This window comes from Podarcis filfolensis (genome assembly GCF_964270895.1).
Source record: "Podarcis filfolensis genome assembly, chromosome: 3".
In the NCBI taxonomy this organism is placed as follows: domain Eukaryota; kingdom Metazoa; phylum Chordata; class Lepidosauria; order Squamata; family Lacertidae; genus Podarcis; species Podarcis filfolensis.
In genome coordinates, this window is record NC_139606.1 from 35,877,236 (window position 1) to 35,895,350 (window position 18,115).

Sequence of the window (18,115 nt, forward strand, 5' to 3'; positions counted from 1 at the left end):
CCTGTCACAATAGAAATGACCCATTTTTAAAAACTTGGGCTAACTTTATGACTAATTTCCGAAGAACTATCCCCTAAATATTTTATTGCTGTCCCTTCCAATTATTAAAGTAGAGAGGGAGGGAGGCATCCATGACTCTTATGCAGATGTATATTTTTTACATGTGAAATTTTTCTCTCTGCTTCATGAACTTTGGAGATAAAGTCCTCCTTTTAAAAACTTTTATTACCTTCTTTACATAGCCAAAGAGGCGTTTAATGGAGGCCAATGTGATAATTACGTGTTCTGAATGTGCCCGCTTTTGTCCTAGTAAAAAAGGAGCCTCTTCTTTTTCATAAAAAAAGCTGTACTAGGACATTGTTTGCAGTAGTCGTTCTCTATAATACTTATTGATCTAACATAATAGAAGAATTTAAATTTCACACAGAAACAAGATGGCTATAAAATAAAATTCAATTATCTGTAAAAACCGGGGAAGGGGGGGGGAAGGATGCTGAATTTTTCAAAAATCACTTATACTGAAAGAATTTCACATTAGTAACATGTTCCCCTAAAAAAAAAAAGCAATTTCCAAAGTAAAGTAAGATATAGAATTGTTATGTGCCATTTCCTAAATGCATGGTTTTTCTTCTCTGCTAAAATAATTTTTGAATAGGGTACTTTAACGGTAGACTTTTAGCTAGTGAAATAAAACATCAGTATGGGTGAATATGCTGGACGCAAAGCAATAAGACATATCAGCTTGCTTTTGATAACATCTATTATTTATATTTCTGAGGAGGGTGTCAAAGGTGACATTATATTATATTATGGCAGCTTTTGTTATTAATTATGGGCCGGATTCAACTAAATAGTTGTGCTAGCAGCAGCCAGCGCAATTATTCCTGCTAGTGCAATGGGGCTTTTCCTACTCTGCTGCCCCCATGCTCCCCCATGTTTCCCGAAATTGGTCCTGGAAAATTGGGAGAAGCCCCAGAGCTGTGCACATGTGGGCTGGGCAGGGAGGAGAGAGATAAGATTCTTCCATCTGGGAAGCAGAAATGCAACATTTAAGTCCATCACTGCAACATTTAAGTCCACCCTCTATTACTGTTGATGTTGAACAGACATAGTAACTGGAAACAATTGCCTAAGACTACCATTGCCATCGGTGGAACTGAAAGAAGGTGGAATGCAGAAAGGCAGGTTTACATGCGTGATGACCCAGAATGTAACCCCCGCGTAAATGGGGCATTGCCTGCATAAGAAAAATAGTTCCTCATAGTTTCTGGACATTTTTCTGCATGCTCAGAGTCACCAAAATAAGACATCTCCAGGCATGCATACTGTATTGGCCTGAATATAAGTCACACCTTTAAAATTCAAGGAGGGGGGAAAGAGACAATATCCAAATATAAGCCGCTCCCTTAAAATTCCACAGGCACTCAGACCCATTCTGTTTTACCGTATGTCTGTTTCAGCAGCAATATTATAAAGTGTGTCCGCCCTAAAAGAGGGCATGTGTTGCGGTGAGACCTGGAGACTGACGTCTTGGTTGTGGGTGGGTATACTGGATAGTCACAACACCCGATTGGTAGGTCCCTTGTTGCTGGGTTGAATCTGGCCAATAGGGTGCAGTCTAAACGGATCGTGGGACCTATATATACCTATGCACGGACGTGACCCAGAGCTTCCTCTTTTGGCTCGTGCATTGGAATATGTAGGGCATTTTGTGATGGACCTTGCTATGCTGTCGTGTGTCATCTGTCGTTGGGACAGGGGCACGGCAGGAATTTTCCCAACATGGCTGATTGGCTGTTGCCATTTGGGTTTCGCCTGCCGCGTATGAATCATCACAACTTGTAAGGGAGAACCGTCTCGCCATCCCTATGTGATGGGTATTCTGTTAAAGGAATCCAGTGACTCAACTTGGTTTGGTCAACCCCCGAGAGAGGGTTATGCCTGTACCTGAGTCCAGGGGAGCATCTGGGGAGTGAACAGAGTCTGTTCCCGGGCTTTTCACCTACCTCAGGTGTTCACCCTTGGCTGACCTATGCTGGAGCCCTGGGTCAGTGCTACCTGCAAGGGTGCAGGGAGCTAGTCAGACCAGGGCCTATGCAACCACTCACTTTCCTGTAATCAATAAAGTTGTGGCCTAAATTCTTCCAAAAACCAAAACTAAAATTTGAGTAAAATGTGTGTTTATTTAGGGGGGAAGTCTCTGGGTCTGAACATGCAAAAGCCAATTTTTGTAACATTGCGAATTTAAGCCGCACTTTAACTTTTCATGGTCGGAATTTGGAAAAAAGTGAGGCTCATATTCAGGCCAATATGGTATATACTGTACAGGTGTATACACTACTTTGGAAAGTTTGGGGAAACACAGAACAGGAAAGGCTTATGTTGGGTACTAGGGTGCAAGGGAACTTAAACAGATCGCATTAGGATTGTGCCTTCACTCTTAGACCAAAACTAATTGTTTGGGGGGGGGCAGAAGCCCCAGGAAACTGGTGGCCAACCCCTCCTGAGAAACAACATGCCCTTTTCCAGAAACACAACCTTAAGTTTTTATTATTATTTTTTTGTGAAACAGTAAGTATGGCTTTTACAGCGGTTCTACATATTGTACATTTATGTGAAATTGCTTATTACTCATTCTCCATGGTTCAATGGGATTTAATGCTAGTGGCAATTCCCATAATACTTTCAAAATTTTGCTTCTTTGTGTATGTCATAGACATTGGCCATGCATGAAATATCTCATCTGTACCAAACACTGATGGATGGGTTTTCCTTTCATTTCTAATGAGCCATTGTAAAGTGCCTGCACCATTTTATATTTGTTTGTTTAAACTTCATATTTTACTAGGATTTCTCTAAAGATGTCACTGTGCTTTCAGAAAACCATTGAATCAAGGGCAAAAGAACAAACAAAATTGATTTTGTTATGACTCATCTGCAGCAGACATGTATTACAAAGGGTTTAGATTAGAAATAATGAGGTCACTAAGTTTCTTCTTCTTTTTTGCACCTTCCCTTAGTTTTCTCTGTTTATACGTCCTGCAGTTTAAACTTTTCTCAGCCACAAGTGGTATGGTGGGGCTGTACTGCTAACCTGACTGCAGCCCAACTGCAGCCCAGGGATGGAGACAGGGAGGGAATTGGTAGTGGTGAGGTTGGCATTGTGCAGATGCACTAGTGGAGCCAATCTGGCATCCCTGCCCCTCTTGGTTTTGGTATGCTAAAGTGGCTCAGCCGGACAAAAGTTAGGTGAATGGCACAACCCCACCATGCCCTCTGCAATGGAGGGTATCTCAGACCCAATGCATGTCTTCCTAACATTGTGTAGCTGCAACCTGCCTTTGCGACTCCAGTAAAATTTGAAAAATGGAGGCTGGATCACATGAATACTTCCCACACCACTGTCCCTCCACACTGGGCAATTGATGCTGGAATGCATTCGTCTGGATCCGGCGGGAATTCACTAAAATCTAATTCATCCAGCACCCATACAGGGAAATAACCAGACTTCAACTCAACGTTATCCCAGCACTGTAATATCAGTCACTATGCCAAAGTGTCCTGCCACCAGACTAAGAAAGTCTAAAAAAATATAGTTCTTCTTATAATAAAAGGTTACATGATATTTTCTTCATTACTGAATCAGAATTTCCTTGTGGCTGTTTAATGAGATTCATTCTATTGCCCATAGGTAGCAAGCAGGTCTGATTTTTCTTTCACAGAGAATTTAGCCTGTTGCTGTTACCACTACGCCAATAGCTTGCACAGGTGACCAGGGTGTTTGTCGTATTCATTCTAGGCTCTTCTACTCACTATCTTACATATCTATGGATTTTGGTCTGGTCTTGGAGCCAGTTCAACCTATGTTAGCCTACAGACTTTGACTTTAGCTGGAGTAACACAAATAACAACTTATACTGCTGTTGCTAAAGACTGTTGGTAGGATCTGGTTCCTTACTAACTGTTAAACAACTTATTTTATTCCTAAGTGACTATGGATGCTTCTAGACTGTCACTACTTTTGGGTGGGAGTCAAATCACATGCCAGCAAAGTTATATTCTGGAATTTCAGTTGAATGGTGTGTCTTGAGCAACAAATCTGCTTCCTGAAAAGATCAGGTGGAAAGTGATAGGGGCAGGCATCCCCAAACTCGGCCCTCCAGATGTTTTGGGACTACAACTCCCATCATCCCTAGCTAACAGGACCAGTGGTCAGGGATGATGGGAATTGTAGTCCCAAAACATCTGGCGAGCAGTGTTTGGGAATGCCTGTGATAGGGGAATGCACTGGAAAGTGTGGAATAGCATCTGACCTCCCTGTACACAAATAGAATGAATGCTCATTAAGTAGCCAGGATCATCTAATCTCCATGCAAACCAACCAGGATGAATGCTGAATAAACAGGTCACCATAGTCATCCATGAATGGATGGCACCCTTTTCCGTGAGTGCACATTCTCCTTCTGTGAGTGCAAGCAGATAAGTTGATCCCACCCTGTGGGGATTGAAAGCCACAGATTTCTGTTTCATCCATCTTAGTGATTTAATATGCTTTGTTTATGGTTAAGTGGTCTCTTGCTTGTGTTTGTCAGTCCAACTGCCACTACACCCAAGTTACGGTTTAAGGGCTGGCTTGAGAAGCACAAGTTAAGCATGGCTGCAGCTCTGCATACATAATGCCTTGAGTTGGTCATCTCCCTTGCAAATTAGTGTGCCTAAACCATGCATCTCTGTAAACGACTGAATTCCCCCCCCCCCACATTGGTATGGAGCTGGAAAAAGCAAATTGGAATATAAATGTTAATTTAGATGCTGAATTCAGCTTGCCTTCTGCTACTACTGGCAAGGCTATAAACTGCTGTTGCCTTACTGCTTTCGACTGCACCTTCCCCAGCAGCAGTCAACAGCTTCAGCCACAGATGGAGAATCTGTATAGTGCTTACTGGTCCCAGATGCCAGGCTCTGGAACACTTCTTGCTAGCAGCATCTGGCTGTTTCCCTGGCAATCTATCAGCACTTCATGTCCAGCTCTTCCTCGGGTTTTGTGCTGAGCTGCTTCTCAGACCATTTTATAGTTTGGCTGTTAAACTTCTGTCTGGCCTTAAGTTATGCCCATGGTGGAAATGGAAGGTGGAGGGAGGGATGAGGCTGAAACTTCATTATATCGGTAGCAAGATAATGAGAACATCCATATTGTAGGCAGGGAGCTGGGCATGGCTGTTAGTAGGCCAAACGCAGAAGAATACAATGATAAGTGGAGGGTTCCAGGACCCTGCTGCTTGCCTTTATCTGTTCATCTTGAAATTTGGGGAGGGTGCTTCATCACATATCTTGTTTATGCTTGAGTCCCTGTTCCTAAAACATCAGAAAGCTTACACTCTCTGCAGTGGTAATAATTTAGTTAAAACAGTGAGCATGTATCAGTAGAAATACTACATCAAGTAACTGACATTTTCCTTTACTGCCTCATCAAAGCAATTTTATTTTATTTTTTACCTGTGGCATTACAAACATGAAATCAAGGGCAGGCAGATCCACAGATAAGGATGCACAAAGATCACTGTATGACCAAACTGCAGATTCAGACCTATTTCTTCATAAATGGCTCAGAGGTGGAGTTAAGCATTACAGTTCTCCTTCAGGTCAGACCCAGCCCAGTCCACAGTTGATGCCATGGTTTGACTCTATCCCTGCAGTGTGGGATGTGGAGTGCATTAACAAATAACGGTGGAACACACCAATCTGGAGACTTCCAGAGGCGGCGCCATCGGCAATGGCCGATTCCCTCTAGTCTTGAGGGAGTAGCTCCGCGGAAATCGGGTCTTGCCGCTATGGCGAAGCGGGGACCCCTTCAAAAATCACAGGCGGGAGAAGCCTGTGACCGTGGGACTCGGCGGGCACCCTTAGCGCCCCCCCAATTTGCGAGGGAACCCTGTAAAGAGTTCCGGAGCGAAACGGGGAGTGTGGCATGGTGCTGAGAGTCAACTGCTTCTTCCGTGGAGTGAAGCCGCGCAGCTGTTGCCAGAGAGCGCTGACCTTTTTCCTGTGACAATTCAGCTATTAAACAACTACCCGTGAGTAGGTCAAGTTTGAAGATTGGGGAATTTAAGGGGAAAAAAGGACTAATTTGGCATTGAAGCGGGAAGGCGTAAACAGGAAGTCCACCTTCCGTTTTCTGTAAATAGATCAAAGCAAAGACTGTCTAAGCTAAGACCTTGAAAATCGTGTTGAAAAAGACTCAAATCCTAACATCAATTAAAAGAGAACTCTCTCCCTGAGGTGCAGGAGAGGGGAGGGAGAAGGGGAAGTGTTTTTTTTTTTGCCTGCAAAAAAAGAAGAGAGAAAGGGAACAAAGACCACCACTTAATCCCTGGGAACGGACTGTCAAGGGACAATAGAACTGTTGTATTGTTAATCGCGCTGTTAAAGGATAATGCAACTTTTTGACAGCTAACTCTGTAAGAGAGATACTTTGACTCTGAAGGGTTTCTTCGGACCTGAAACTGTTGCTTCTTTCGTTAAAGGGGGGATTTTTGAAAGTTGGAAAAGTCATTTTATTGTTACAAGTTTGGATTGCTACTGTGTCCCCCTAGAGGAACTTTGAAATTGTTACAATTGGCCAGGGGAATTTTCCACTACAAAACAAGTAACCGTGGGACTGACCTTGATCCTTAGATAAAGTGTTATGGCAGATTTGACTTAGGAAAAAACAACAAGATCGGGTAAAATTAGACTGCAGCAGCGTAGACCATCAGCACCCGGCCCTTCTGCCCCACCAGGGGAAGATCCAGCTCAGGCGGCGCCTAAAGGAATGGCATCTGAAGGGGGTTTAGCTCCAGCATTAGATAAAATTTTTGAATCTTTGGAAAAATTAAGCAAACAAGTTGCTGAAGCGACAACTAAAATTGATCAAAATACTTCAAGCATCAACAACTTGGGGCAGAAGGTGAACTCAAATACAGAATCTATTGAGAAACTGCTGCAGGAATCTACTTTGAACCGAAAAACAGCTGAAGAAGCCAAGGAAAAAGTATTGCCTGTAGAGGAAAAGATACCACCAATATGTAGGCAGCTTGAGGACCACAAGTCATTACTGTCTATGATTGAATTAAAAGAAAAACAGACAAATCTAAGGATCAGGGCTGTACCTGAACTTGAGAAAGATAGTTTGAGTGACTTTCTTACACAGGAATTTGCAGACTTTTGGAACCTGGATGATAAACAAGACTTCAAGATAGTGAGTGCTTTCAGACTTGGAAGAGGAGGGAGAAAGTACAGGGCGAGAGACTGTTTGATTACCCTCCGATCAAAAGAGGAGAGAGACAAAATACTGAGTCTGCACTTCCAGAATACCTTGGAAATAAACGAATCAAGAGTGGAGATATTTAAGGATATCCCGAAATATCTTTTGGACCTTAGGTCTAACTACGGAGATTTGGTGGCCCTGCTGAGAGGAAACAGAACCATTTTTAGGTGGGAATTCCCCCAAGGCCTATCTTTTACCTTTAAAGGGAAAAAGTTTAAAATAAGATCAGTGGAAGATAAAGAAAATTCTTTGAGAGAACACGAAGAAGACCTGCAAAAAGAAGCTGAAGAAGAGCCAAAAGCTTTAAAACCAGGAATACAAGGCATAGTACCACTACCTTTGGGATTGGATAAGCTAGAGAAAGTGATACCCCCGTCAGAACAAGAACAATTATTGGGAGCAGTTGGAGGAAAAGCAAAATAAATACACCATGTCTCTGCAACTATTAAGTTGGAACATTCATGGATTTAATTCCCCGGAGAAAAGGAAGAAAGTCTTTCATTTACTGAAAAAGGAACAATTGGACTTGATTTGTTTACAGGAAACACATGTGATAAGGCTACATAGGAAAGTATTGATTAATAAAAGATTGGGCCAAGAGTTTATCTCATCGGACAAGGTCAAAAAGAGAGGAGTAGTTATTTATGCAAAAGAGAGCCTATCACCGAAATTTGTTTTTAAAGATGATCAAGGAAGATTTGTGGCAATCGAAATTCAGACACAAGGAGAAAATTTTTTGATAGTAGGAGTATATGCACCGAATGAGGGGAAATCTGAATTTTTTAAGAAGTTGCATGAGACATTGTTAGACTATATGGATTACAACATTATCATGTTGGGAGATATGAACGGAGTGGTATCTACAAACATGGACAAGTCGCAGAGACAGGTAGTTACAAAAGATGGCAGACTACCAAAAACCTTTTTTGAATTGACTGACAATATGGATTTGATTGACATTTGGAGAACTAAGAATCCCTTGGCTAGAGAGGGAACCTTCTTTTCTGAAGCCAAAATGACATGGACAAGAATTGACTAAATCTGGATAACTAGAGGACTGGCACCTAAGACCCGAAAAGTGGGAATTTGCCCTAAAACTTGCTCCGACCATAATGCTGTGAAAATGGAGATGAAATTAACACCAACTGGTTCCTTCAGATGGAGGATGAATGCCACCTTGTTTAGAGATCAAGAGGTTATCAAGAAGGCCCAAAAAACTTTGAGAGACTATTTTGAGATAAATTTGAACACCACTATTGAAAAAAGAGTAATCTGGGACGCAAGTAAAGCAGTTATGAGGGGGTTTCTGATTCAACAGAATGCAATAAAGAAGAGAGCTCAAAATGAGAAAAAAGATAAAATTTTGGAAAAAATAAAAGAAGGTGAGAAGAAACTGAGAGCGAAACCAAAGTCACAAGAGATTCTGAGAGATATAAAGTTATATCAAGTGCAATATATGAAGATGATGAATCAGGAAATCGAATGGAAAATTAAACAAATGAGACAAAGGACATTTGAACAGGCTAATAAATGTGGAAAATTGTTAGCCTGGCAAATGAAAAAAAGACAAAAGCTCAATACTATTACCAATTTGGAAGTGGAAGGAAAGAACATTCAGAATCCAGTGGAAATTAGAAAATGCTTCCAGAGGTATTTTAAATAGTTATATACACAAGGGCCACAGAAAGAGTTTGATTTAGACCAATTCTTAAAAACAAATGGACTACAAAAAATCTCTCAAGAAAACAAGTTAATGTTGAACCATAAAATTACAGAACAGGAGGTAGAAGGTGCCATTCAGAATATGCAGTTGGGCAAATCTCCAGGGCCGGATGGCCTAACCTCAAAATATTATAGCTCTTTGAAGGAGTGGATAATGCAACCACTAAAGGAGGTTTGTAATGATATTTTTTTTTGGGGGGGGGGAAGCGCCAGAGTCGTGGAAGGAAGCTTATATTACGCTTATACCGAAAACTGAGTCTGAAAAGACACAACTTAAGAACTACCGCCCCATATCCCTGCTCAATGTGGATTATAAAATATTTGCTGATATTTTGGCTAAAAGATTGAAGAAAGTATTAGTGGAAGAGATACACAAGGACCAAGCCGGCTTTCTCCCAGGTAGACACTTGTCTGACAACACGAGGAATATAATTAACATTTTGGAGAAGTTGCAAGTGAACATTAATACTAAAGCAGTTTTAATCTTTGTAGATGCGGAGAAAGCCTTTGATAATATTTCTTGGAGTTTTATGAAGAAAAATCTTCAGGGGGTGGGGGTTGGTCAAGGGTTTGAAAATGGTATAAGTTTAATCTATTCAGAACAAAAGGCTAAACTAATTGTTAATAACGTGGTGACAGAGGAATTTAAGATAGAGAAAGGTACACGACAAGGCTGCCCAATTTCCCCATTGCTTTTTATTTCGTTCCTGGAGGTTTTGCTGAATATGATTAGAAGGGACCGTCTGATTAAAGGTATACAGGTCGGAGCCAAACAATACAAACTGAAAGCTTTTGCAGATGACTTGGTATTGACGTTACAGGAGCCAGAATCTAGTACTAAAAGAGTATTAGAACTGATTCAAGAATTTGGTCATGTGGCAGGATTCAAGTTGAACAAGTTAAAAACCAAAGTTCTTGAGAAAAATTTAACACCGATTGAGAAAGACAGGTTTCAGAAGGAGACAGGTTTAACACTGGTCAAGAAAGTAAAATACCTGGGGGTTAATATGACTGCTAAGAACTTAAACTTATTTAAAGACAATTATGAGAAATGTTGGTCAGAAGTGAAAAAGGACTTAGAAATATGGTCAAATTTGAAGCTTTCCTTGTTGGGTCGAATTGCTGTTATAAAGATGAATGTATTGCCAAGAATGTTATTTTTGTTTCAATCATTGCAAATTTTGGACAAAATGGACTGTTTCAAGAAGTGGCAGAGAGACATTTCTAGATTTGTCTGGCAGGGCAAGAAGCCCAGAATAAAATTTAAAATATTAACTGATGCAAAGGAAAGAGGTGGATTTGCCCTGCCAGACCTTAAACTTTATTATGAATCAGCAGCATTCTGCTGGTTGAAAGAATGGCTGCTTCTTGAGAACACAGACATTTTGGACCTAGAAGGTTTTAATAACGTTTTTGGGTGGCATGCATATTTGTGGTACGACAAGGTTAAAGCACATAAAGCATTTAAAAGCCATATTGTCAGGAAAGCATTGTTTAATGTCTGGATAAGATATAAAGACTTACTTGAAAATAAAACCCCAAGGTGGTTGTCACCGATGGAAGCAAAGGCTCAGAAAAAGCTCAATATGGAGGCCAAATGGCCGAAATATTGGGAAATTCTGGAGCAAGAAGGAGACAAATTGAAATTGCAGAGTTTTGAGAAATTAAAAGACAAAGTGCGAGACTGGCTTCACTATTATCAAATAAGGGAGGCTTATAATTTGGACAAAAAAGTTGGCTTCCAGGTGAAAAAATCAAAATTGGAAACAGAGCTGTTAGATCCCAAAACTAAGATACTTTCAAGAATGTATAACTTGCTGTTGAAATGGAATACGCAGGATGAAACGGTTAAATCTGCTATGATTAAATGGGCACAAGATGTTGGACACAACATTATGTTTGCTGACTGGGAACAGTTGTGGACCACAGGTATGAAATTTACGGTATGTAATGCCTTAAGAGAGAATATTATGAAAATGATATACAGGTGGTACATGACACCAGTCAAGCTTGCAAAAATCTATCATTTGCCCGATAATAAATGTTGGAAATGTAAAGAAAATGAAGGTACATTCTTTCACCTTTGGTGGACGTGCCCAAAGATTAAGGCTTTCTGGGAGATGATATATAATGAAATGAAAAAGGTATTTAAATATACCTTCCTGAAGAAACCAGAGGCCTTTTTCCTGGGCATAGTCGGCCAATTGGTGCCAAAGAAGGATAGAACTTTCTTTATGTATGCTACAATAGCAGCAAGAATACTTATTGCAAAGTATTGGAAGACACAAGATTTACCCACCCTGGAAGAGTGGCAGATGAAGGTGATGGACTATATGGAACTGGCGGAAATGACTGGCAGAATCCGAGACCAGGGAGAAGAGTCGGTGGAAGAAGATTGGAAGAAATTTAAAGACTATCTGCAGAAATATTGTAAAATTCATGAATGTTAAAATGATGTTGGATCGAAATTAAGTGGCATTAGCAACAAGGCCAATAAGAATATGTAAAAATGGACTGGTAATGGATGAAAATATACAGTTATAATATGTTAAGATATAGAGTTAAGATAAATGAAAGAGGGTAAGGCTTTGCTGAACTGACTATGTGAACGGGAATACAAAAAAGGGAGGTGTGAGGAGGTCAAGGAAACAAGCAAACGAGCTTAAAGATATGAAAAAAAATGGATTTGTTTTTAACTTTTTTTACTTATTTCTTTTTTGTATTTTGTATTTTCTTTTTTATGTATTTTTGTATTTTTTGTATTTTTTGTATTTTTTGTTGTCTTCTTTTTATTCTGTTAATTTTTGCTTTTTGTAAAATCCTAATAAACATCTTATTAAAAAAAAAAAAGAAACACACCAATCTGTCTCTGGAAACATCAAGTAGCCCCCCCCTCCCCCTCAGTATTATTTCTCTTCAGAGAGGGGCAAACGAGTCACCATTTTAATGGCAAGAGAACAGTTTGAATTTGATGCTGATTGTATCATAAGTTAATTGTTTAATATATGACTTCACACAGGCTGGGTGCCTGGGCAAACTTCCACGCATTTCAAAAGATCCCTTCCACCCCACAAATCACCATCCTAAAATCATTCAAAAATTTCACAAACATTCGACCAAATAAAAAGTGCAGTATGTCCAACTCACTTTTCATTTTCAATTTGTAATGGACTGTTGCGTCCTTGTACAAATTCAGCACAACTTGCAAATACTGCACACTGCATTTTGCATACCTCGTAACATGCTTCAGCTCTCTGGTTTTGCCTGCTCTGAACAAAGACTGTGGCTTCCCCATCCAAGCAAAATGAGACATATTAAATAACTGCTATATTGCTGCTTGCCCAGAGAGCTGACTTTTGTTCATTCTTCACTTGTTTCTCAGAACAGAGGTATTTTTACATAAAAACCCTAGTGAAACATAAAACTCAGAAAAACCTGCTATCAAAACATGGTAAACATTATTCAAGCCAATGTTTCCGTTTATATCTGCCAATAAAGCAGAATAGGTACCCCTAGTATCTTGCATGAAGAACTAGTAATGTTAAAAAGGCCCTATTTTATTCCCCATCAGGTGGAGGAGCCAAGGAAATGGTCGCTGTGGTGAGCAGAGGTTGAGCATATTTGCTGCCAGAATTGGAAAAGCACATTTAAATATTTGTATAGCTGCCTCTCGAAAGTTACCTATAGGTCCCTATTGGATGCAGGTGGTTGAGAACTCAATAATACAAAGCTACAAAAGTACAGATGCAAACAATGCAGCTTATATCATCATCTGAACAATCACTCCCTTTCAGAATAATTAGAAAATTAGTTTTCCATACATTATGCACAGCCGCCAAAATCCAGCAGAATCTGAACACACACAATATTTTTTGACACCATTTCCCAGTGTGCAATATATTATTGTATTCTTCACTTATTTCCTGTGGGTGACATCCCACGATAGCCATACTCAGAGTAGACTCACAATTAAAAACAACGGACTTAAGTCACCCTCTGAATGGATTAGATGCAATAGCAAAATTATTTTGCAATTAGATAGGGCTGTGCACTGAGGCCCAAACTGAACAGGACCAATTGTGGGGAACTGGATATCACTTGTGTTGGGTTGAAACAGTCTCAGACTGCTGCCCATTAGGCTGTGAGGTCCAGAGCAATCTGAGGTTGTCAGGGGACAGGGAGTCAGGCATGAAGGAGAGCCAAGCATCAGACAGGAACGAGAAAAAAATATGCAAAAAAGAGACCTACCTTACCAGCTGTGTCTGGGAGAAGCTGGATGGGTGGAGTGCCTTTGGATGTGGAGTGTGGGCTTTCCCACTTGACCTTTCCTACCCGTCCAACCTTTCCTCTGCCTCCTAAAGCAGCACTACACTGGTAAACAGAGAATTTGATCCTGCACAGCGTAGGTTTCTGCTTCTTTGTGAGGGACTTCCTTGAAGGGAAGATACTTGTAAATGAGCAGTACCCTGCGAAACTGAACCCTCTTGCTTCCAGATGGGGTATGAGAATAAGGGGTGCCTCCTCCTTCCTCACTGTATATCTAAATTTGGGGTTTAAATAGGGTTTTTTAAAAACAAACAAACAAACAACAACTCTATTTAAACAATAGCTGGGCATTTTGAACCTACTCTTTATCTGAAAAGGGTCCCAGAGTGGCTTGCATACAAGTAAATCAAACAGGACAGTTCCTTCCTGCAGGGTTATAATAAAAAACAGGTGTGTGGAACCTCTTTCCTTCAGGCCTAACTAGCCGATAATGAGTCCCAATTTGGCCTGCTAGCCTGTTTTCCACAAGCCATGCCCACCTGCCCACACCTGCCATCATATGGGATGTCAGGTGTGGCACAGGTAAAGACACAGCTGCCAATACACAATGAGGAGCCTCAAAGTGGGCTTCTGCTTGGCAAGGGGGGCTTGCTATGACTGCTAAGTTGCATGACCAAACCCTGTGCAGAGACACTCTGCAGAAAGCAGGTGTGGAGTCAGTTGCCTAACAAATGATAGGCAGCAACTTCAGGTCTGAATTGGCTTGGGTTCTCTTTTTTAGTGATTGCTATGCTAGAAAGGTAAAAAGAAACAGCCAGCTAATGCAATACCTGTTTCAAGTGACAGGTGATTAGGTCTCGGCCCCCTTACCCAAGTAGCCTGATGAAGTTGGGGGGCACTCAGGATCCAGTCCACCAGCTGGATCCAGTTCCCCACCCCCGACCTAAAAAGACATGTCACAATGTACTGGAATGTGTTCTTGCTACCCTGTTCCCAATACATCATGGGAGAGATACACTAATCTTCTCCCCTCTTTCTATATGGAGGCCACTGGAAATTTCCAGAACGTGCCTTATGCTCAGGCATTCCTGCAGACCGGTGTTTCGCAGACTTGGGTCTCCAAGTTTGCCTTTGGACTACAATTCCCATCATCCTTGACCACTTGTCTTGCTAGCTAAGGATGATGGGAGTTGTAGTCCAAAAACAGCTAGAGACCGAAGTCTAGGAAACACTGCTCCAGACCAGACTCTGCCAGTAGCATTTACAACTAAATGCCTGGAAAAGGTTAAGAACCTTAGCTTTTCTTCAAGCCCGCACTGAGGAAGTGGTTCTGTTGCCTCCATGAAAACAAGCCATTTCATAGTTGTATGCACAGTCGCACACCTTTTAAGCTCTAATGTAATAAAACCCATTGACATTCCTAGGAGGCGGAGTCAATTTCTGTAATTGGCATTGAAATAATCCTTGAACTCACTATTGGACTCATGATGAGATTTATTTCATATCAGATAAACCAATCTCGTAGAGGGAATAATAAATCTTATGCATTTAAAGCCGGCCACACACTCAAATGGGAAAGGGGGGGGAAAGACTTTTCATCAGCAAACCAAACAACTTGTGATAGATGGGCAATTAAATAAATAAGGACGATTCGAGTTAGCTTATTAAATCTTACAAAGCTTTTGCATTCAGCCTTACTCCAAAATGTGCAGTCAAGTAGTCCGTGATGACCTTTCCCTGCCAGCAGGATCATTTCATGTCAGCACCGACAGAATGAGAGGAATGAAAGATTCGCTCTTGGAATGCTTTTGAATCCTTTCGTTCTGACACTGAAAAGCTTGGCACAAAAAGACCTACAACTGCTTATCAAAGAGCTGTAAACAAATACAGAAGCTTTTAGGACTGTGGGTTGGTGTGATCATCTGCAACACCACAAAGATGAAGCCAAAAGCATTGCTTTTAAAACCTTGGAATGGACAGAGGAATCCAGTTGCATCCCCCTTCTTAGAGAAGAAACCGAATGAAAGGAAACTGAAAGAGCAAGGATACCAAAACACCTCATTTGTATTGATTAGTAGAAAGCATTCAGAGATGGTACAATAAATGGCCTTTTTGTTTGTCCTTAGGAGCAAAAAGAGAAAGAAAAAAAGATGATGGTATTAAATCATTAGGAGAACTCTTTAACACAGCTGCACTGCTTTCTCCCTTACAGCACTGCAAGAGTTACATCCCATAGCGCAAATTTTGGGAAATGCACAAGGATCACAACCAGGTGAGCATTTCCCACCTGACTGGCATCTTCATTTTAGGCAGCAAAATATATCAACACATCTGACGAGTTGTGTGATCACTGAACGTAACAACCACAAACCCACTCCAGAGTTAAGTATGCATGAACTCAGAAAAATTGCACTTAAATCTGTTTTGTTATTGTGCTCAGTGGCACCAAGTAATAGAATACATTTGTTGTTGTTTAGTTGTTTAGTCGTGTCCAACTCTTCGTGCCCCATGGACCAGAGCATGCCAGGCACTCCTGTCTTCCACTGCCTCCCGCAGTTTGATCAGAATACATTTAAGTAACACCATTTGTGTGATAACAGTATATTTAAGGAAAGAAAACAGTGAAACTAATGGCAACAATGATGAATGCTCAGGAGGTTATTAGTTGTCTAAAGTAGTGTTATTTTACATTATTATGAGGGTGGGGGGATGATTTGCTTAATACTGAGTTAGGAAGATGTTTCATTAAGACACACGCACACACCTATTCCAGCTATAATTCAATCACTCCAAGACTGGCTTTTTGAACTGGTTGTGCTGATCCCACATTTTGAGGATGTGGAGAGCGGGTTTTGTTGCACACACTAAAATCCTACCAAACATTGCTAAGCTAAAAAGTGGGCAGAGGGAGATAGAATTCAGTTTCTTACTTCTCCTGCCAAAGAACCAGTGGTCAGAGGTTTAGCTCTTTAAAAATAACTACATGAGTAGGAAAGAATTCATCTGTCAATTTTGGTTTCTCGCTTTTCCAATCTTAAATTCAGTTTGCAATGTTTTTTATTTTTAAAGTGCTTATTAACGTCTGCAATCTTTTTTTTTTAAAAAAGTGCTTATTAACGTCTGCCAACATATCAATACACATTTCTGATAATAAATATGCTTTTGTATGCAAGCTTGCTTAATAGAAACACTTTTTCAAACCATTTCTTCCCTATCTCTATCCATTAACACATCTCTGTTTCCTCAACTGGAGAGACCAACTCCATATTCTGCTCATAACTGTGAATGCAGTTCCCCCATTCAGCTAGATATGCATGCTGAAGCCTGCATGCCACTTAGTGTCTTGACAATTGGGAGAAATGTCCAGACTTGCACACTTACCTGCAACACACTGTCTCTTGATCTTCTTCAACAAATGTGCCCTGGAAAAACATGGATCTCCCTAACCTCCACCCTCACAATGCCACTGCTCCAGTTTATATCAAAAGCTGTTTGCTATGCAGCAATTTTGAAATCCAGCAAATGTACAAATAAAATGTCACCACTGGAACATCCAAATCATTTAATGGTAGAGAAGATGCTCCTTACCGGAAGTCATTGAAGAGATCAATGCAAGTGCCATTATTTTTACAAGGTGCAGAGTCACACTCATTGGATTCAGATTCACAAAATGGTCCTTCCCAGCCAAGGAGGCAGACACACTGGTAGCCCTGAAAGGAAGTGGGGGGGGGACACATTAATTAACTCCTTGCCAATATCTCAGTGTTGACTGCATTAGCAATATAACTTTTGGGGACCTTATTGCTTTTTAGTTCCATTAATCATGGGAAAATGTTGAACCCCAGTATCCACTTGGACTGATGCAAAACTGGAAAAATTATATGATTATTAAGAATATTTGACCAAATAACAGCACAGGACCTATTCATGAGCTGCCACAGTGACACAGGAATCATGACAGCAATGTTTAAGGCTGGGATTTTCTAATAGTTTTGGTGTTGGGTTTATCTGCCCAGATTCTGCCCAGACCCAATCCAGTCTCATTCCTTGATCTCAACAAAAAGCAAGGTCCCCCCCCCAACTGGAACCACCAAATTCCATGTATAAATCTATTTAAATGAGATGCTTCTTCCATCCCTAGTAATGTATGAAAGGCTGATACCACATGGAAAGGACAACTGTGTCTTTCTCACCCCATGGCTGAAGGTCCTATGCAATTAGTCCCATTCATGGTATCACATCAGAAGCACAAAAATGCAGAACAAAAATGCTGTTGCAATCTTTGCTGAAATATCCAAAACCACTTTATGAAAAATGAAAACAGAGAGATGTAGTCTGTACCAGTAACAGAAGTAACTCCAAAACCATTAGAGACGACCTGTCTTCTCCTGTATAAAAATGGAGCTGAGCTATTTCCCTTTTGCTCTAATTCTAACACTTTCAGCAAGAAGAAAAGTTGGGGCGAAATATGACTGCTCACTAGAAAATGTAGCCAAATAATTCTGCTTTAAATTGTTTGCCAATTTGAGTTTTGGTTAAAAGCATCTGAATTACTGCTCTCAAAATAGGCAGTGGGCTAGAATTGAACTTTCTCAAAACTCCACTTCTTGGAATAAAAGATCTTTTATGTAGCAATAATCTATCATGCTTTGTATCTGTCATGTTGAACAGCCCTTTTAAATGGAAAAGAACAAAATGTGCAAGTCCTGATTATAGAGGAAAGAACTCCAACTCTCTATGAGATTGTTAAATGGTATGGACCAGTTAATCAAGTAGAGGCAATTGCTGTAAAACTCTGAAATAAAGATAGAACATTCAGAC

The 18,115-nt window shown here is 40.6% G+C and overlaps 1 protein-coding gene across 7 annotated transcripts in view; it reads right to left on the minus strand.

Moving 5' to 3' along the window:
* EYS (eyes shut homolog) overlaps positions 1-18,115 on the minus strand; it is a 476,514-nt gene that overhangs the window by 383,109 nt on the left and 75,290 nt on the right. For all 7 annotated transcript variants that reach the window (XM_083606894.1, XM_083606889.1, XM_083606892.1 and 4 more), the window contains one exon: positions 16,883-17,004. In XM_083606894.1, coding sequence (XP_083463020.1) covers positions 16,883-17,004 — 122 coding nt within the window. The remainder of the gene's footprint in view (positions 1-16,882; positions 17,005-18,115) is intronic.